Source organism: Ochotona princeps, chromosome X (genome assembly GCF_030435755.1).
Source record: "Ochotona princeps isolate mOchPri1 chromosome X, mOchPri1.hap1, whole genome shotgun sequence".
Lineage (NCBI taxonomy): Eukaryota > Metazoa > Chordata > Mammalia > Lagomorpha > Ochotonidae > Ochotona > Ochotona princeps.
The window spans coordinates 93,909,626-93,931,262 of NC_080865.1; the positions used below are offsets into that span (position 1 = coordinate 93,909,626).

General features: G+C 40.0%; 1 protein-coding gene across 1 annotated transcript in view; it reads left to right on the top strand.

Moving 5' to 3' along the window:
* The window catches only part of SLC9A6 (solute carrier family 9 member A6), a 57,831-nt gene that overhangs the window by 21,523 nt on the left and 14,671 nt on the right, over nt 1–21,637 (top strand). The window contains exons 7-12 of the mRNA XM_004587735.2: nt 7,519–7,660; nt 9,358–9,463; nt 9,751–9,839; nt 12,517–12,630; nt 15,723–15,834; nt 16,853–17,006. Coding sequence (XP_004587792.1) covers nt 7,519–7,660; nt 9,358–9,463; nt 9,751–9,839; nt 12,517–12,630; nt 15,723–15,834; nt 16,853–17,006 — 717 coding nt within the window. The remainder of the gene's footprint in view (nt 1–7,518; nt 7,661–9,357; nt 9,464–9,750; nt 9,840–12,516; nt 12,631–15,722; nt 15,835–16,852; nt 17,007–21,637) is intronic.

Sequence of the window (21,637 nt, forward strand, 5' to 3'; positions counted from 1 at the left end):
AATGTACTATGTATGAGGGGGCTTCAAATGAGGTTAAAAGATAATGCAAAGTTTCCATGAACTTTCTGAAGCCCCCTCATATTTTTAAAATAAATAGTCTTGCATCAAGGTGGAGAGAACCCTTGCTGAAAGAGTTCCCATTTGTCAAATAACACGTTAAACAGCTCTTTTTGAAATTTATGTTAGACCGTATCCTTGTTTGTTTTTAAAATGTAGTCATTTATATTTGAAAGAGAATGAGGATGAAAGAGAGATCTTCTAGCTAAAACAGTTTGCAATCCAAATGCCTGTGTAACAACCAGGAGCCAGAAACTTCATTTGGATCTCGCGTGTGGGTGCAGGGCCCAAGTACTTGGATCATCCTTCGCTGCCTTCCCAGGCACAATAGCAGGGAGCTGGATCAGAACTTGAACTGGCATTGCAATATGGGACGCCAAGGTCATAGGTGGTAGATGAAGCCATCGCGGCACAATGCCTGCCCATGTTTCTACTTTGTACAAAATTGTTGAATTAGCAATCTTTTTGAAAATATAAAGTTAGTACTTTTCATGAGGGTGAAGTGAAACTGGTTCCCTCTTACAGTGCTGTATGAGGTAGAGCTGTATGTGCTGATGTGTTCTGATATTATCCAGTTAGAAGTAAGGTGTAGGTTGCATAGTATTCTATTTAATAGATACACTATAATCAGGCTGGTGACCTAAATTTACACAGATTTAAAAACTGCTTTTACATTCATTTAGCTTTTATGAAAGAAAGTGCAATGACCAAGAAAAGCTGGCAAGTTGTTTCACTGCTTTTCAAAGGTGTATGCATTAAAATAAGTGGCTGTTTTTAATCTGTGCTATTAATAAAGATAAAATTGTTAATTGCAATAGCAACTATTGATGATGTTATAGTGTTGTCATCCCTGTGGAGATCGTTCCCTATCTAGGGATGTTCTGTTTGTTGTGAAAGGAAGGGGATTGCTACTGCTGTCCAGCACACGTTGTTAGAGCACATTGTTCCCGCCCGCCACTCCTCCCTCAACTGTTTCCAAGAGATAATTCTCTGCACCCAAAAATCAATGCTAGAGTTGAGAAATGCCAGAGTGATAAAACTAGACACTCATATGTTGTTGTTAACATTGGCTTGATTTTTGCCATTATATATGATAATAAAATATGTGTTATGAATATTGAAAATAGTTGACTCAAACTGGAAAATTCTTCAAGTTGAGTTCACAAATAGTCACTATTAGGGTTTTCATCCTGGCTTTCCCATTAGGATATTAATATAGTTAATAACTTGAAACAAACAGACATAGAACTATATCCAGTTTTCTGCAAATTGTAATTTTCACTTATCTGTGGCATTGTCTTAATACCTGCATTATCCCATTATATGAATACACTAGAAATTTACCTTTCCAATCTCCTATTAGTATTTATTATATTTTCTAATATTATGACTAGTATTACAGTAAGCAGATTTATGAGTAACTTTCTGTGAATTACTAAGAATGTTTCTTATTTTGGGGGTGTTGTTTATTTTTAAAATTTACTTAAAAGGCAGAGTGACAGAGAAAAGACAGAAAGAATTCTTTTATGTTCTGGTCCACTCTCTGAATGGCTAAGCCAGGCCAAATCCAGGAACTCCATCTGGGTCTGCCACATGGCTAGGAGGGACTCAGGTGCTTGAGTCATCTTCTGCTTTTCAGGCATATCATAAGGGAACTGGGTTGGAAGTTGAGCAGGTGGGGCTTGAACAGGCTCTGCAATGTGGGATACTAGCATTGTTAGGTGACAGCTTGTCTTGCTATGCCACATCTCTGGCTCAAATAACTATTTAAAAGCCCATGTATTTATTTATTTATTTGAAAGGCAAAGTTAGAGAGGAAGAGATCTGGCATTTTCTGGTTCATTCCACATATGGCTGCAATGGCCAGGTTGAGCCAGGCCCAAGCCAAGAACTAGGAGCTTTATTCAGGTTCTCCCCTGTGGTCAGCAGGGGGCCAATAATTTGGGCCATCTTCCACTGTTTCTCCGGGCACATTTGCAGGAAGTCAGAGCAGAAGTGGAGCAACTGGAGCTTGAACTATTGGCAGCTTAACTTGCTCTGAATTTTAAGAACCAGTTGAGTGACCAGTGAAACTAACTCTAATTAAGATAGTAGTCCAATTTTATAATGTAGTGTAAAGAAATAGCTTAAAATATGTAGAAATTGGGCCCAGAGTGATGGCTTAGTGGCTAAATCCTCACCTTGCACATTCCAGGATTTTATATGGGCGTTAGTTCATGTCTCAGTTATTCCATTCCCATCCAGCTTCCTGTTTATGGTGTGGGAAAGCAGTAGAGGATGGCCTGTGGCCTTGGGACCCTGCCACCCACGTGGGAGACCCAGAAGAAGCTCCTGGCTCCTGGGTCCTGTCTTCAGATCAGCTCAGCTCTGACTGTTGTAGCCGCTTGGGTAATGGACCAGTGGATGGAAGGTCTGTCTCTCTGCATCTTCCTTTCTAAGAAGAATGAACAAGTTTTTTTAAAAATGTAAAAATTGAGCCCAGCACAGTAGCCTGATGGCTGAAGTCCTCACCTTGCATACACCGGGATCCCATTTGGGTGTCAATTCGTATACCCACAGCCCTGCTTCCCATCCAGCTCTTTGCTTGTAGCCTGGGAAAGCAGTGGAGGTTGGCCCAAAGTCTTGGGACCCTGCACCTGTGTGGGAGACCCAGAAGAAGTTCCTGGCTCCTGACTTTGGATTGGTTCAGCTCAGGCCATTGAGGTCACTTGAGGAGTGAATCATCGGATGGAAGACCTTCCTCTCTGTCTCTCCTCCTCTCTGTATACCTGACTGTCCAATTAAGAGAATCTTTAAATGTAAAAATTACAAAGAAGTTTGTTCACTCTGTCACTTATTGTAGTAGAAATATTACTATCAGCCTCCAGATGTCTAACGTTGGAGAGTTGGTTTAGTGATGCTGTAACCATTTGAACCATTTTAAATCTTAAAAAATCATTATTATTGTGACTAAATCTTACATCACTGTCAGAAGTAGAATTTAAAACTGCACTGTGGCTACAACTGAGGATAAAACAGAATGCATATAACAAAGAGGGAAGAAATATAAGAGGAACATGCAACCTGTAAGTATAGTGAAATGATAGGGTGATATTTTCCCTGCAAATAGTAAGTTATAGTGGTTAAATAACAAAGCAATGAGTAGTGTGAATCTTGAATTTGCATGAACTGATCCAGGGAAAGCGACCTCAGGAGGCATAGCATAGATATTTTATTATAGCCAGCATTTTGAAAAGTGCTGCCAGCAACAAGCTGTTGTAGCAACAAAACGCATGGCATTAAAAGCTTCTTCCTATTTATGAAAACAGTGTCAGATGGCTGGTTCACGAAGGATCTGCTTCTTTTGAACATTTAAGCACAGATATTAGAGCTTTCAATTCAGATTGAGTCTCAGAAATTTCTGCATGTCACTAGTGCCCACATGAGCCAAAGCTTGGGGCTGGTTGTGCTGGGGGCCCAAAGAGCCCGTGCCCCTGGCCACCCCAGACAGAGCCACAGCACCTGCTGGGGGTGGCATTATCTGGCATTGGCAAAGAACCCAAGCTTATACCTCATGATTGCTTCGAACATGGCAAGGGTCCCTGATCTCCGGGACCAGAGCCTGTGTGAATGTGATCTGGCCTCGGCACACACATCACATTATTAGGCCACCGTCAATGCTGCATCAAACTGACAATTGCCTTAGGTCATTTGACCACATCATCAGGCCAGGTTCTCCAGTGTGTACCCAGGCCTACAGATGCTCTGTCTGAGGTAGTCACGGACAGCCGGCAGGCCTTACCATTTGTACTTAGGGAACACTGAGGTGCATGTACAGGAATAAATGCAGTCTGTCAACTTTTTCTCCAACAAAGCCAACAAGCTCTCAGAGTAATGAAGATAATGTGGGGGACATAGTCATTAGCACTGAGTGGAAATTCTCTGACCTCTAAGATGAATGTATTGGGTAAGCTAGAGATTTCCAAACCCAGGATAGGCAAACCCTACATTGTTTAGCTGTAGGAAGTGATGAATCTATACCCTTCAGCAACTACTAAAAATAAAGATCAGAAATCTCTGAGGACAGATTGAAATGGGACAGCTAGGGAGTTGTTGATTTTGTTTAATGGCTTTTCATTTAATGGGATAACAGTATAGTGACTGTATAGTAGAGACTATCGCATACAGATGTGAAGATACAATGCAGTGTGTATCTGTACTTGCAAATCAAGGATGAACTCCCAATGAAACTGTTGAATGCATCTAGGCAATAGGATGCTGGTCTTTCTACCATTATCCATGCCTACAATGTCAAGATGCACTTAAATAGCAGAATGATAGACTTGACTGATTGTAAAGGACTATACTATTGTAATGATATTGGGGAAATCAGTGGAGGGAAAGGGATTTGGGGAGGGGGAGAGGGAGAGGGAAATCCTGGAGCCTATGGAACTATATCATGGAATCATAAAATAAATATGTAAAAATTAATTATTAAAAATGAGCAAAAGATCTACGTAAACATATCTCAAAAGAAGTGCAAATAGTCACCACGTTTCTGAAATCAGGGAAAGGAAAATCAAAGCCAGGATGATGTGTTGTCACCTTAGCTAGACTGGCTATTAACCCAAAGACAGCAAGTGGTGGCCAGGATGCGGAAAGGCGGAACTCTCGTATACTGTTGATAGGAATGTAATTTAGTGCAACCCTTGGAGCAAACAGTGTGGAGTTCCCTCAGAAATCTAGAAATGGAACTACCTTGTACTCCAGTAATCCCACTGTGAGTATATAGCAAAAGGGAAGCAAGCCAGGACATTGAAGAAATCCCTGTATTTCCATGCTGTTCACAATAGGTGCTTGATTTGCAAAAGAATCTATAAGATAAAGAGCATGTGGTTATCTGTACACTATAGAATAATACTCAAGCAAACCTGGTGCGGTAGCCTAGTGGCTGAAGTCCTCACTTTGCGCTGGGATCCCATATGGGTGCCAGTTCATGTCCCAGATGCTGTCTCTCTCTCTATATATATATAACTTGAAAGGCAGGGTTACAGAGAGAAGGAGAGACAAAGAAAGAGCTCCCATCTTCTGCTTCACTCCCCAAGTGGCTGCAGTGGCTGGAACTGAGCCAATCTGAAGCCAGGAGCCAGGGGCTTCTTCCGGGTCTGCCATGTGGGTGCGGGTCCCAACGCTTTGGGCCGTCCTCTGCTGCTTTCCCAGGGGACAAGCAGGGAGGTGGATGGGAAGTGGAGCAGCTGGGACATAAACCCTAGCCATTAGTCTACTGTGCCAGGTCCAGAAATAAATCTTTAATAATAATAATAATAATTATGATAATAATACTCCACCATAAAAATAACGCAGCCATATCATTTGCAGCAGCACAGATGAACCTGAAGGACGTTGTGCAAGCATAACAAGTCAACGTAGAAAGACAGTGACTGCACATCTCCCTTTATGTGTGAAAACTTAAAAAGTTGATGTCTTAGAAATGTTGGCTGCTTGGGGCTGGAAAGCGGGAAAGAGAGGGGAATATGGAGGCAACATTGTTGATGATTTTTACAAGCATGCAGTTGGATGGAAAGAATAACTTGTTTTTTCTTTTTTAAGATTTATTTATTTTACTTGGAAGGTCAGAGTTACAGACATGGAGAGACAAAGAAATCTTCCATCTGCTTGTTCACGCCCCAAATGGCCATTAAAAGCCTAAGCTGAGCTGGTCCGAAGCTCAGAGCCAGGAGCTTCTTCCAGTTTGCCCATGTGGATGCAGGGTCCCAAAAACTTGGGCCGTAGAAGCAGTGACTCGTGATGATGTGTAGCACAGCGAGGCCACTGAAAACAATTATGTATCTCAGAATAGGTAATGAGATTCTGAATGTTCCAAATGCTGATAAATGTTCAGATGATGGACATACTAATTAATGCCATTGCATGCACTGAAAAACTACACTGTACCCAATAAGGATGTACAAGTCTGTGTCAATTACAAATAAACATACACATATTAAGTTCTCTTAAAAAATAAAAGAAAGGGCCTGGTGCAATAGTTTAATTGCTAAATCTTCACCTTGCAAGAATTTGGGTCCCAACTGGGCACTAGTTCCTGGCCCGGCTGCCCCACTTCCCATCCAGCTCCCTGCTTGTGGTCTGGGAAAGCAGTGGAGGACAGCCAAAGCCTTGGGATCCTGCACCTGCGCGGGAGACCCGGAAGAGGCTGCTGCTTTGGATCGGCTCAGCTCTGGCCGTTACAGCCATTTGGGGAGTGACAGTGGGTGGAAGATCTTGCTCTTTGTGTTTCCTTCTCTCCGTAAATCACATCTGCCTTCCAACAAAACTGAATCTTTAAAAAATAAAAAAAATAAATAAAAATAAATTTCTAGTCATTACCAGGAATTTATGTTTGCTACACTTTAAGAGAAATAAATAACAAATTAGGCAATTTTAATTTGCTTTCAGCTTTTTTGGTTTTGTTTTTAATTTAATCTGGGAGACATGTAAAGCATTTTTTGTAGCCTTGAACTAGAAAAAACATTGTAGTAAACATAGGGAGGGGCTTCATTAATTTTTTATGATTGTATGTTTCTTCTTCCTTTTCTTTGACTCGTGCAATGTCTTTGAGTCTGGATTTTTTTTTTCGTATTTTCCTATTTTTTGTTATTATTTTATGTTACATTCCATAGTACTGGTATCTCAGCTGAGAGGAGAACTGGTTTCAGAAGCACTGTTGGCAAAGATCTGTTGGCACCACCGATTTTCTCAGCCATTTCCAATTCTTAGACTTACCACTATAACGAAGCGTTTTCAGATAGAGTTTAGACTGGGAGTTCGTAATGGAGAGTGTCTTCTGTCATTGCCTTTCATGGCCTCTTCTGAGTGACCTACTTTCACAGGTTTGGGGTGGAGGATCCAGCTGTGTATGTTCAAAGTACTGTTGAGTAGATTCTACTGTGTTGGATGGCCGTTTGAATCCTTTTTCCTAGAGAATCTATTTGAGCGAGGAAATAGGTATTAGGCAAATGGCTCATTCTGGTATTCTAAAAGTTGGAAAGGATATCTCAGTTAGCCATTTTTTTCTGATAGGGAAAGAAAATGTGAGTAAGTTGAATATTGAACAATATTAATAATCTTTATACCTCTTCTGGAAAAAGGGAAAATATTTATGATTTTATTTTCATTGGTATGCTAGGACATCCAGGCACTCAATACTAGGAATTATTAAATGAATCACAAAAGAATAGTGTGGCACAGTATCTGAAGAATACAGAGAAAAATCTTTGTTCGGCCTTCATGGAGAGTACTTTAAAACGATCAGCCTCCCAAAATTGTTATTTAATCAAAAACTACCATTAGACACTATTTTAGCAATTCAAACCCAAAAGTTTTGAGTGCTTTTCTTCCTCTGATTTCGTCATTCAAGCTCTACTTGAGATAATGTCGTAGAGTAAAAGTTCCTTCTAAAAGTAAGAGTGTTCTCTTTTTTAGCTCAATAGTGGCATACCAGCCAGCTGGAGACAACAGTCATACCTTTGATGTCACAGCCATGTTCAAGTCTATTGGGATCTTCCTTGGGATCTTCAGTGGGTCTTTTGCCATGGGTGCTGCTACTGGAGTGGTGACAGCTTTAATATCCTTTGTGCTAATCTTTTCTTGAATCTAATGAAGTACTTGAATATTGTATTCTATGGTTTCTCCTAGTTCCTTGATGGAAATTGTGTTGTAATTATTAACCATGTAACCAACCAATACTTGATATGAAACATTAGCAATAATATTTAGCAGTAAATAAGTTAAAAATTTTTATTGCTTTGCATAGAGCCCAGTGTACTGAAATGTTTGTGGTAAGAGTTGGTAAGATCAGTTTACTCTTTCTGTGTGTATTGAAAAGTTGCTATGTACCCCTTCAAAAATGTTCATCACATGTTAATCCAAAATCTAAAACTAATTTTAAAAAGATACTCATTAGAACATAGTATCACTTTGAGGGTGGATTTGAAGACCAATTTAAATTGATAATAGCAGTAAATATATTCCCAAAACACTCTGGGCATTGTATGCTGCTGATCAGCCTGGCCATCTTCTGCTTTTTGTTTAAGAGGACATGAACAAAATGTGGATTGCAGGCTAGGGTGTATCAGAGGCCGTCTCAGCTCCTCCATTGTTAACCTTTGTGCTCTAGAGCTTTGGGTTGGGAGCTCAAAGAACTTAGCCTATAGCTCTGGTACTGCCACTGCGAGCTATGAGGAATATTGGGCAAGTCATTCTTGTATTTATTCAGAAGGTATTTATTCATTGTCTGCCACATGCTAGATATGGTACTCTGGAATGTGGGTAGCAAAGATAAGCAAGACAAATGTGACTCCTGCTTCCCTGGAGCCTCTGGTATAGGGAGCTTCTGGTGTGTAGAAACTAACACTTCATCTCTCTGGATCTCAAGTGTAGGAAATTAGAAGGCAGAGACAGCAGGAAAGAATAGTAACACTAGATCAAATCTAGTTCCCAGCTCTTGAACTTGTAAGATACTTGTTTATATAAAACAAATGTGTTATTTTTGTATAAAACAACTTATTTTCTCTTTGGTATACAGCTGCTTTGTTCTGGAAGAGACTTCTTTCATGACTTTTTATGGGTCAACAAACATGAAGGGGCAGTGAAAGTTATGAAGGAGGGAGCAGATAATATCTCTTCCTTATTACAGGTTCCTTGAGGATAACAATGACAAGTATATCTTATTTTTCATGTTGTTGTAGCGTGTAGTTGGAGGTGACTAGATTCTGGCCTGAAATTTGTCACCCACTGGCACATGCCCATCAACTCTCAGCTACAGATGCCTTTTAGAATACTATAAGTAGATTAAATGCCTCATTGAATGAGTTTTATCTATCACAAGATGTGGTAGAGGATCAAATAAATGTGAAATTTCATGGAAAGTTCATGTTTACATAAATGTAAATTGTTAAGATTACAGAAGCAGTCTTACTTTGGATTGCAGATTCTTAGAATTGCTGTGTGGTTTCTGGAAAGGTCTGTGAAAATGATACCCTTGACACGAAAGGTTTGGCTAAGCTCTAAGATTGCCTCACTGGAGGGAAGGCTGACAACCGCAGGAAGATGATCATTTTCAGAGTTTTTTTTTTTTTTTACTCTGATGCCTCCTGGTTCTGTGACTTTTGTGTTACGCCAGAGAATCCTTGCTTTTGCTGTTTGTAATTGCCTTATTTAGACTGTTCTTGCTTTGGTTTTGTTTGTTTGGTTGGTTTTTTTTTTTTTTTTTAGTCACACCTTTGTGTTGCAGGGTATTGTTGTCAACCTTAACAGTGTTACGTGACAAAGTTTACCAAATTGCGGGAGTTCCAGTTGTTGGAGACAGGCTTGTTCTTTTTAATGTCCTGGAGTACCTTCCTCTTGGCTGAAGCATGGGGCTTCACAGGTACGCGACTTTGTCGTTTTGATGATAAGCCCTTACAAGCAGTGACTCTGCAAGTCAATGTTACAAATGGATCAACTGCTTTAGTATTTGAACATACTCATTATGCTTGGGATTTAGGAAGCCACTTTAAAATGTAAAAAGGATTTTTACTGAAGTTCTTCTTAACAGGAAATCACAAATGAGAATTTCAATACTAAGCATATAATTTGTGTCTGTAATGTTTGAGCCTTGGTATTAAAGTTGGGAATCATCCTTTTACCTGAATGTGAAACTCATTATATCTATAGGTGTAGTTGCAGTATTGTTTTGTGGCATTACACAAGCACATTATACCTACAATAACTTGTCTACGGAGTCTCAACACAGAACTAAACAGGTAAGAAACTTTATAGCTTGAAAATAAACTTTACTTTGCTTTTTTTTTTTACTCAAAATTAATCTTTGATCTGATTAAGGTGATATCTACTCTTTATTTGATTCTAGAAGTAAGTGGAGCTGGAAGGTTGAAGTTTGACTGCTTTTAGGAGGAACATAAGTCAGCAGAATAGCCAGGTCTATTGTTATTGTAACTCCAATAACCAGTCAATTAAATTCCTTATTTCATAGCGTTTTCCTATATAATGAAGAAGAATGTTTTGGACTCTCATGTTAGTTTGATTAGAACGACTGTGGCGTGATACACATAGATGGACTGCTGGTCTGACTCAGGCTTCTGCTGGGTCATCCAGATGATTAACCTCCCTCAGTCTTCACTCAGGCACTGCATAGGTGTTCCATTTGTGGGGCTGCAGAGGTAGTTAGGCTTTCATAAGTGAGGAATACATTAGTTGTGCAGGATACCTGGAGGAAATTATAAAGGAAATAGGCTTAAAATTTTCCATTTCCGGTCTTATGACATATGTGCGATAAATACATGAACAAATTGTGCTGCCTGAAATAAAAGCAGATAAATGCCTGATTATGGTTAGAGTGAAAACTGGAACCTTAAGTTTGCCAGATGATTAGAGCGCTGTGAGCCTAGCGTCGAGATGACCAGTGCTAAAGCAGGAGCAATGATACCTTTTCCTTCCCCCCCTTTTTTTTAGAGCAACATAGTGAATTACCTGTGATTTTCCAACATCTCAAAAGAGATCAGATTTTTTTTTCTCCCTGAAGCATATAATTGGGGTTACAAATCCTCCATACAAATCAGTGTATTACATAGAAGAAAAATAGCTGGATGATTCAGCATTTCTCTGGATGTAGGGTGGGAAATAAAAACCAAAAGAGTAAGAGCTTCCAATGTTGTTAGTAATGGAAAGTTTGTAGACATAAGAAGCCTGAACTCATTGAAACTTAGATGGTGTGCTTCAATTTGTATGTCATAGAAGGCGTCAGAAAAGTTAGGGACCTGTCATAGAGAATATGGTATGTGTAGAAGGTTGAGAAGGACTTGGGAAGGCCTGGGGGAAATAACTCACATAGAAGGCGGTAACACAAACGCAGTAACTTGAGCAGGGCTTAGGAAGTTACACACTCAGGCCAAATCCAGCCCTCACCAGTCCGAGAGCTGAGAACGGTTTGCATATTTTTTAACTGGTTGGGGAAATATCAAAAGAATATTATGTGACCTGTGGAAAGTTAAAGGAAGTTCACATCCCAGTGCCAACCAGAAAGGTTTCTTCAGTGCACAGCTATTCCATTTAAGAAATATATATGTGGTCTGTGGCTAGTTTTTTTTTGTGTGTGTGTGTGTGCTATACAAGCACAATTGTTGCAGCAGAAACCCTGTGGCCCGTAGAGTCTCAAATATTTCACTCTGGTCCTTCAACGTAAGAGTTTGCAAATCCCTGTTTTCTGAGTTAAACCTGAGACTCTAGAGTGATCATATGGTTTCAAGTCTTGATTCCACCATTACTGGCTGTGTGATAAGAAGCAAGTTACACAACTGCTTCAGTTTTGCCACCTTTTAAAATGGAGATAATAATAGGACCTACTGCTCAGAGGCATTGTGAGATTAAAGCAAGGTGACCTATGGTAAAGTTCTTAGTATAATGTTGGGTACATAGTAAAAACTGGACAAAGCATAAAAGGTACCATTAAATAAGGAAGTAGTAATGATTGCATATTAAATCATTTAAAGAAAATTAAATGTGTGCTGAATAATTTCTATTTTTTTAAAGAAGGCAAACTTATTTGCAAAGAGCCATATAAGTAGCCAGTTATATGTGAGGTCAGGGTTTAAGTGTGAATACTTTGACTCCTAAGTTCTAATTCTGATTCCCCTTCCTGCTGCTGCGGAGCAGAGGGCTGGTGGGAGAGGAAGAGGGATTGATAACTGTGGTTTTCAGGATTCCAACTTCATTCAGTTCAGCAAGCCTGGTATACCTGCTGTTAGTAATACTTAACAAAGTAATGACAAAGTGGGTGGGGACAGGCATATGGCAGAGGAGGGTACAGAGTGCAAGGTGAAGATGCCTAAGTCCTGTGTCATGCTGCTTACTCTCTAAAGGAGAAGTGCAGTGCATGGGAACAATGAAATCCCATCACTGGTGATATGAGGGTTGTCCTGAAGCACTCTGTACCAGGATAGTAGGAATTGAGTGAGGTTTTATAGCTTATAAAGAGGGAAGTGCTTTTAAATTGTCATTTTAGGGAGATTCATTGAATGGACAGGATGGAAGATTGTGGGTGTGAGGCGTATCAGTTAGGGTTCTTTGGTAGCATTAAGGGGACAAATGATGAAGGGTATACTAGGCCAATGGCAAAGACATAAAGTACATTCCAGAAGAAAAGTTGTCAGGGTTTGGGGGAGGAGAATAAGAATTATTGAAGATGAAAGCTTAGAGACATGAAGCTGATTGGGGGAGCTAAGGGAACAACATTTTGGCTTTTTTCTGTGGGACTAGAAATGGCATCTACGTTTGTTCTGCTTTGAATCACACACATTTTTGGGTATATTTATGACCTTTATGTATTTGAAATATGTGTTTCATTATCTTAGCAATGCTTATATTTTCTAATTATGTAACTGAATTTATATACTGGACTAATCTTTTAAAATTTCATTTCAGTTGTTTGAGCTTCTCAATTTCTTGGCAGAGAATTTCATCTTCTCCTACATGGGACTGACATTGTTCACCTTCCAGAACCATGTCTTTAACCCAACATTTGTAGTAGGAGCATTTGTATCCTTTATCATGTGTTCTTGCGGAAAACTATTTTTAATTGAAATTTTCATGTAATCTGAGTGGGTATGGCTGATAAGAACACATTTGAATGTGTAAAGTTTCCTTTAAAAAAGGTAGGGAAGGATTGCAAAAAAATGTGTTTTTTAATTCATTTGAAAGTCAGAATAAGAGAGATTAAGAAATTGGGAGGTGGGGGTGGAGAAGGAAGGAAAAGAAAAAGAGAAACCTTCCTCCTGCATGTTCACTTCCTCAGACAGCCGCAATGACCAGTGGTAGGCCAGGCTGGAACCAGGAACCCAGGAGCTTCTTCCAGATTTCCCACATCAATGGCAGGTATCCAAGCACTTGGGACACCTTCTGCTGTGTTTCCCAGGCCATCAGCAGGGTGTTGGATTGGAAGTGGAGCATCTGGGATACAAAACAACACCCATTTGGGATGTCAGTGTTACAGGCAGCAACTTTACCCACTATGCCGCAGTGCTGGCCCCTGCAACTTTTTTCTCTTCTATTTTTGTTTTTACCTACTGCACAAGTATTATTGACAGATCGAAATACCAGAAGAGAGGAGAGGACAGATTCTGGAAACAACAACCCATGCCATCGGGCAGTAGGTACAAGATAGAAATGATGTCTGCTTGCACACTCGCTCTCTTCCTGTCTCTCTGCTCCATTCATATGATCAAATTGAGTCTTTAAAGCCAGTTGAAAGAATAAAAAACCCTGAATATGTGAAAGTGAGAAGTTAATGGCACAAGCTTGAAGAGAAGGCAGGAAGAGATGTTACTCAAAGCGTGTAAGTGGGAATTGGCCTTCACGAAGAGGATAGGCCCCTCCATTGTTACAATAAGAGGGCAGGGTACATAGAGATGCCAGGTACCTTGGTAAGGGGAGCTCATCCTGATGGCTTCTATTTTATCTGTAAAGTATGAGGTGCAACTGTCTACTGAAAGTGGCATAAGGAAGTGTATCACTTCCTGTGTAACAAGTTACCCTAAAAGTTAGCATTTGAAAACAGGTTATCTCACGCAGTTCCTGAGGGTCAGGAATCCAGAAGCAGCTTCTCTGGGGGATTCTAGTTCTGGGATCTTTTGTGAGGATACAGTTAGCTGTTTTCAGTGGCTCCTCTTAAACTTTGGGATTGGTTAAGTTCCCTCCTGTGAATGCTGGAAGGCTCTTAGTCTTCGCCACTTAGGCCTTTTCATAGAACAGGTTACCACATAGCTTCTGCCAGATGATTGAGCTGAGGGTATACCAAGATGGAAGCCAAAGAACCCTCGTGGCAGACTGAGCAAGGAAATCTGTATGCATATACTAACTAAATATGTCTGGATATACTAACTCATGTATATACATACATCTATTGATATCCCTCTGTAACCATCTATACATCACTTGTAAGCTAAACATGAATTCACATCAGTATCTCCAGCAATGTCTACATGGCTTCCTCCCTTTATTGATCTGTAAACTCCCATTTCAGTAGTGAGGAACCTGGATGCCTGCATCTGCTGTGCATTTACTTAATTATTAAGTTCCAGGATACTTGAATAGTAAAATCAGAATTGTAAACCAGAACTCCCATGGGAACCAACTTTGTGGCTGAGCATATAATGCTTGGTGGCAGGCCTTTTCTCTTTTTTGCCTTCAGTCTTTTTTTTCCCTCTTAACAGACTGTACTCTTATATTTCCAAAGTTTCTTAGGCCAGTACTGTTTCCTCTACATTTTAAAAAATGTATTTATTTTACTTGAAAGAGTTAGAGAGAAGAGAGAGAGAAAGAGTGAGAGGGCGCTCTTTGGCTCTTTCAGACAGCCAAAGATATGCCAGTCTGAAAGCAGGAGCCAGGAGCTTCCTCTAGGTCTCCCACATGGGTGTTTGGCCCCAAACACTTGGGATATCCTCTACAGTTTTCCCAGGCCATAAGTAGGGAGCTGGATCAGAAAAGGAGCAGCTGAGACACAACCAGTCCCCACATGAAATGCCGGCTTTGCAGCAAGAGATTTAGCTTGCTTTGCCACCATGTTGATCCACCTTTTTTTTTTTTTTAATATAACATTTTTCTTTATGTTCCTTTCTGGATATAAGGTGGAAACGGTGTTATGAACTCTGAAATTAAAGATGTTGTTATAAAGCAGGGGTCTCTATAGTTAACAAGTTGGGGAAAGATTTCTAGTTGAAACTAATCTGAATTTGCATGCAGCCTTTCTTGTGCAGCAGGCAGAAGTTTAGACTCGGTAGAAGACATTCGAGTTGGCAGGAATGTCAGTGTTTTCATGTGATGAAGGTGTTCCTTGTCTCTGTTCTGAGAAATGAAAGGGCAGTTCTGTTCGTCTTTTTCTTGATCCTGTCAACACTGATGGTGACGGTGTATTAACCTATTATAGTCAGCCTTAAAAATATGCAAAAGATAGGTCAGCATTGTTTCCCAAAGGTTTGTTACTGCTCGTAATACTGGCATCTCAGAATACCAGTTGGAGTCCTGACTACTTCCAGTCCAGCTTCCTACTACTGTTCTTGAGCAGGCAGTGGAAGATATTCCATTGATTTGGGCCCATGTTATGCATTTGGGAGACCAGTATGAAGCTCCTGCCTCCTGATTTTGGCCTGGCAAGGAGCTGGCTGTTGTGGCTATTTGGGGTGTAACTTAATGGATGGAAGAACTCACTCTGTCTCTCTCTTTTTCTCTTTGTTTCTCTGCCTTTCAAATGAATGAATGAATAAATCTTAAAAAAATATGGTAAAGAAGCTCTGCTTCTAAATATGTTTCTTTTCCTCTAATGAATTTTCCATATGTGTAGACCTGTGTTGTCGAACTTGTTAGCAGCAAGCCACATAAGATTGCTCATATTTAAATTAATTACTATGAAAAGAAATTAAAATTTCAATTCCTGCTGGCCATGTTTCAAGTGCTTGCCATATTGGACAGCATGGATATAGAAAATCTGTTGCAGAACTTTGTTAGACAATGCAAGCAAGCAACTGTTTGGTAAAAATGGGGTTCTCTAAAACAGTCATTTACTATCTTGAATATATAGTCTAAATGATATAATTGAGGAAAAGAAATGATCCTTGACCTAGAAATAATTTTAGATTGCTATTTTCTTGGGAAGAGCTGCTAATATTTACCCCTTGTCCCTCTTACTTAATTTGGGTAGAAGAAGTAAGATTGGGTCAAATTTTCAGCATATGATGATGTTTGCTGGTAAGTTACTCTTTTTTCTCTCTTGCCTACCCCATGAAGCCATTCATATACCAGTTTGATTTTAAGCTGAAATGTTATACTGGCAGTATAAGAGTCCTTAAAATGTTGAAACTATATCCTGGAATATAAAGTTCTTTTTATAGTGTTCCATTCCTGTGGGAATTTTTTTATATGCTAGCTCTAAATTCTTGGTTTAGAAATAAGTCACATAAGTGAAGAAGATAAAGATGAATGTGTTTTCACACAAGACATTGGAAGTGATTGTGTCCAGTAGTTCTGTTCATAATTACCCAAACCTGGAAACAACTTACTTTTCTGTTTTGCAATGGATGACTGTGCCATGGAATGCTTTTCATAATGAGAAGAACAAATTGTGAAACACACAATATGGTTAGGGCTCAGAGGCACTTTGCTAAGCAGAAAAAGCCAGTGTCTGAAGGTTACATACTACATGATTCCCTTTCTATGACATTCTCACGAAGATGAAATTATTAACAGTAGAGAACAAATCTGTTATTGCCAGAACTTTGGGGGTAGGGGAGGGCCAGGGGGATTGGGTAATGGAGAGATTGGACTAAAAATGGATAGCACGGAGGGATTTTGAGCTAGATGACAAGACTTCTGTGTCTTGATAATGATTGTGATCACACATCTCTATGCACTTGTCAAATTCCACAGACCTGTGTATGAAAAAGCCAATTTCATGTTAATTTCGTTTTTTGTGTTAATTTTTAAATGAATTTTAAAGACTTGTTAAGAGATTGATGCCAGTATCATAGTGAAATCTAATTCTCTGTGTATATACTTAAATTATACACAAAAAGTTCATAAAAATATATATTAGGAAAAAATGTACATGGGTTTCAAAAATTTCTCACCAGAATAAATGTATGTTTTAATTTTTGAAGTCACCGGGTATTATATATTTGTTCTCATACTTCTAAGGTTTTCACCCTGATTTGTAAAATGTGTGCTGGTAACAAGATACTGAATAAATACTTGTTTGGTTCCCTTGTAGGCCTCCGCGGGGCAATGGCGTTTGCTCTGGCCATTCGTGACACCGCCACTTATGCCCGCCAGATGATGTTTAGCACCACGCTTCTGATCGTGTTTTTCACTGTGTGGGTATTTGGTGGTGGCACTACTGCAATGCTGTCATGCTTACATATCAGGTAAGTAGGAACTGTGAACCTCATTGGAATATTTGCATTCATTTTATTTTTCTTTATTCATGAGAATATTTTTAAGCTTTGGCATTCTGAAGTTTTGGTAATTGTAAATTGTTTTTCCTTTTAAAAAGTGTATGACATGTACAAAAAGCAAAAATGCAAAATAAAAAAACCTGCTAGCACTTTGGGAGATATCCTTCTATGCTACACTGTGCACTGTGCACTGGGTATATTTTTTTACAAAAAGCAACAGCACTAAAGGTTCTCTTGTGGGCTGATTTTTCAATGTGGCATAGAATGAACATTTACATTAGTAAATATACTAATATTTTTACATGATTATTTTTAGTGGCTATAAATTTTTCTTGTTTTATTTAAATGAATCCCTGTTAAACTTGTATGCTTTCTATAATTTTACTGTTAGCATTGCCATTTGAGGGCTTTTTTTATTGCTGTTAGCATTAGCGGTGTGATTATTCTTAAATGTAAATATTACCCTTCCCTTGTTTGGTATATTTCTAGAAGTGAAATTGCTTGGTTAAAATGATCTGCATAAATTTAAGGCTTTTGATCCATATTGCCAACTTGAATAAAAATTTTTACCTTCATTTACAGCATATAACACAATCCAGTTTTCTTCATCATTAATCAAAATTGGATGTTATTATATTATTCTTTCTCATCTTTGTCAACATTGCTTCTAACCTGAAACTACAAGGCCGAGATCATAAGGTCTTAGACTTAGATGTGTGCTAGTTAATGTATTCAGCTTGAAAGCACTGTTGTATCTCAAGAGTTCTACATTTGTTTCCATGGATACAGTAGCCAATATTGCTAAAGCCTTTGTAGCTTTTAGTTCTGTGTTTGGCTGAAACTTCGTAGCTGTTAAAAGCTTCCCAGCTTCCATAATACATCAGGTTCATTAGAGAAAGCAGATTTCACATTTTATATAATCTCTTCTCTGTTTTTTTCCCATTCTGTCCTTCTTTTAATATTTTAAAGACCAGTAATCCTCAAATCATACTTTGAATACTGTTGTCACTGTCTTTATCTTTTTTTTTTTAAGATTTATTCATTTTATTACAGCCAGATATACAGAGAGGAGGAGAGACAGAGAGGAAGATCTTCCGTCCGATGATTCACTCCCCAAGTGAGCCGCAACAGCCAGTGCGCGCCGATCTGATGCCGGGAACCTGGAACCTGTTCCGGGTCTCCCACGCGGGTGCAGGGTCCCAATGCATTGGGCCGTCCTCAACTGCTTTCCCAGGCCACAAGCAGGGAGCTGGATGGGAAGTGGAGCTGCCGGGATTAGAACCGGCGCCCATATGGGATCCTGGGGCTTTCAAGGCGAGGACTTTAGCCGCTAGGCCACGCCACCGGGCCCTGTCTTTATCTTTACTAATGAAATCCTTTCCTTATAATTTATGTGCTGTTATTATATGACAGAAAAATAACATCAAAAGTTATGTTCTTATAACCCTAATACTAACTCAAGGAGGACCTGGTATTATTTATTGAGCACCTACTACGTGCTGGCCATTCTAAGTCCTTTTAACTTACTTACATAATTACAATAACTCCTGTTTGCAAGTGATGAAACAGAGGCTTTAATTATTCAAGATCATACAAATAATGACATGGTGGACAAAGAAACCTCTGCTTTCAGGTAATTTCTTCTATAACGGATTGCATCAAGAAATAGCAGCAGTCTTTTTTAGAAGGAATAGGCTGCTTTGTTTCCTCAACAGTATGAATGAAGACTATTACACAACTAAGGAGAATAAAATTAAAAATAATTGAAGAAAAGTAATAATCTTCAGTAGAATCTTCTGCGTATTAGTAGAAACATTTCTCTTCCCTAATTGTCCTTCACAAAAGCCAAACAGCGTACTCCTAGTTACCCTGGCCTTTGCCCGGAAGCACAACACAGGACTACACCCTGCTGTTCCCGCGTGGGATCTGCCTCAGAGCCTCTGAGCACTTTGGCCCAGCTTGCCTGCCATGTAACATCGTTGGACGCTTCATTGTAGTTACTGCCTCACAGTTTTAGATTCCTTCTTGTGTTGCAGTGTTTTATTGGTGCTTGGGGGACCCTCTACAAACAGAGCTTGCATTTTTAAGTTTTCCATTTCTTCCCTGAAATTTGTCTAATACAGTTTTGAGGATTATGCTAAGTCCTGAAAATTTAAGTCATGTTGATGGTTTTGGCTTTGAGTTCTTGCTCCTTCACTGACTCCTTCTGTGACCTTTCACCTGTTAAGTCTTCAGTGTCCCCATCTGTAATGTGTGTTTCTTAGCATGTACCTCCTAGGGTTGTTGTACAGATTTAGGGAGCTGCTAGCTGTGAAGTACAGCATGTCAAGTGTACTTTTACTTCATTCATTTGAGCACAGCCAATACCAGCCATCCATGGCTGCTGTTGTAGGTCCCAACTCAGTGGGATAGTTTTGTTCCCCTGGGGGTCAATGGCACCATCTGGAGACGTTTTTTCGTTGTCCTACTTGAGAGTAGGGCCTGCTACTGATATCTAGTGGGTAGAGGCCAAGGACACGGATGCTGCTAAACAATCTGAAGTAAATAGGACAGGCTCACTCCTCGCCTGCCTGTAAATAAGTTTCAGGGCCAAACTGTCCATAATGCTAAGGTCAAGAAACTGCTCTAGAGAAGGGCCGTGGTAGTAGCGAGGGAAAATGAACTGTACTTTGATTGGAAAGACAGTAGGCCAGCAAGCGCATGAACGAGCATCACCATTGTGGATTAAATGAATACGAAATATTTATTACTGTGACGGCACAGGTTGGTTGCTTTGATAGTGACTAGGGATGGAGATGTATTTCACCCGAGGAAGGCAAGGATCATCCCTCTGAGAAATTATGTTTGAGCTCCGTCTGTGTGAATGACACAATGTTGCCAGTGAAAGGAGAACAGGATTCCTGGCAGAGGGAAAAATGCAAAGGCCCTGAGGCCCGTTTAATACTCATAGCTCACAGAGCTGGAGTAACAAAGTGAATGAAAGGGAGGTGGAAGACGAAGTGCGAAAGACCCTGAGGGTACAGGGGTCTACAGACTTTCACCATAAAGGGCCAGATAGTGAATCTTTAAGGTATTGCAGGCAGTAGACACTGCATTCCAGCTGTTCAACTCTAGTACAGGAGCAGCCACGTAGTACATAAATGAGCGCATTGTGGCTGTTTCCCAATAAAACCTTCTTTACAAACACAAGAGGTACCACATGTGCCCGTGGGGTGTCGTTTGTGGACCCTTGCCATAGGGCTCAGGATTTGAAAATTAATTCAAAATTTTGGAGGATAGTAAAGCCTTGGCAATATGAGATTATAGTATGAAGGATCACGCTGGGTGTATTGACATTGGCTTGTCAGTGGCTAAGGACCAACCAGCTGCTCCTGCATCCCTCCGCAGAATTCATGGCAGCCACATTGGGCTTCCTGTCCATGTACTGCGCAGACTTTGCACTTCTCTGTTTCTCAGTCTTTGTTCTTCCGCTTCCCTCTGCCTGGAAGATGATACAGCTGAGTGCTGCCTCCTTTCTCCTCGGTTTTTTTTTTTTTTTTTCATGTTATATGAAAAGCAAAAACAGAGGCAGAGAAATGGAGACAGAAATCTTCTACCCACTGATTCACTCTCCAAATACCCAGAGCAGCTTGATTTTGATCAAGTCAAAATCAGAAGCCTGGAATTCAATTCAGATCTCCCATGTAGGTGACAGAGCCCCGGCTATTTGACACATCACCTGCTATGCCCCGGGGTGCACATTGTCAGGAAGCTATAGTCGGCAACAGAGCCGGGATTCGAACACAGGCACTCTGACTTGGCATGGATGTGTGGTACCAGGCCTTAACCTCTGAACCAAATGCCCTGCCCTCGTTTTCTTTGAGAGCCACTCTTCTCTATGTGATTTTTTGGGTCTGTTATAACACTGATTTCATTCAACCTTGTAATAATAGTGTTATAAGAGCTTCCATTGGGTATTTGCTAATAATGTATTAAACATTCTTAAAATGTTTCAGTACACTTTCTCATCTAGTCTTTACAGCAACTCTGGTGGGTGTTAGCTCTATTTTCTAGGTAATGGGATTATAACTTTCAGGGTTGCCTAGCTTAGCTGAGTTCTTACAGCCAGGAGGCAGCAGAGGCCAGATTTGAACCCAGTGCTCTCTGTTAGAAGCCCCTGGGGATTATGCTCTAGTTGTTTCTCCCGCTGTTCTGTAAGTGTCTTGGAGGTCATGGGCCATGTGCATTCCTGTCTATCCCCTATGCCTAGGACAGTGCCTGGCCAATAGCAAGTGCTCTATAAATGTTAATTGGTTTGGCTTTGAATGATGTCCCATCCAAGCGTTCTGCGCTCTCTGCAAGACCACTAGATGTCACTTGAGATGCACAGATACATTTGATGTGACTGAGAAGACCTTAAGCAGCTTGGTCATTTTAACAAAGAAAAAAAAAATGGGCCTTTCTTTAGGTTATAAATCTGGTCAAGTCCTTCTGTTTTTAAGTACTTGACTGTGATTCCCGTGCCTTCCAGATGTGGTCTGGTACTAGTTTCCCTTCTCCCTCCCTGCCATGGTTTGCTTGTATTTTAGGATGCTATTGGTACAGCCTCTCATACTGTTGTT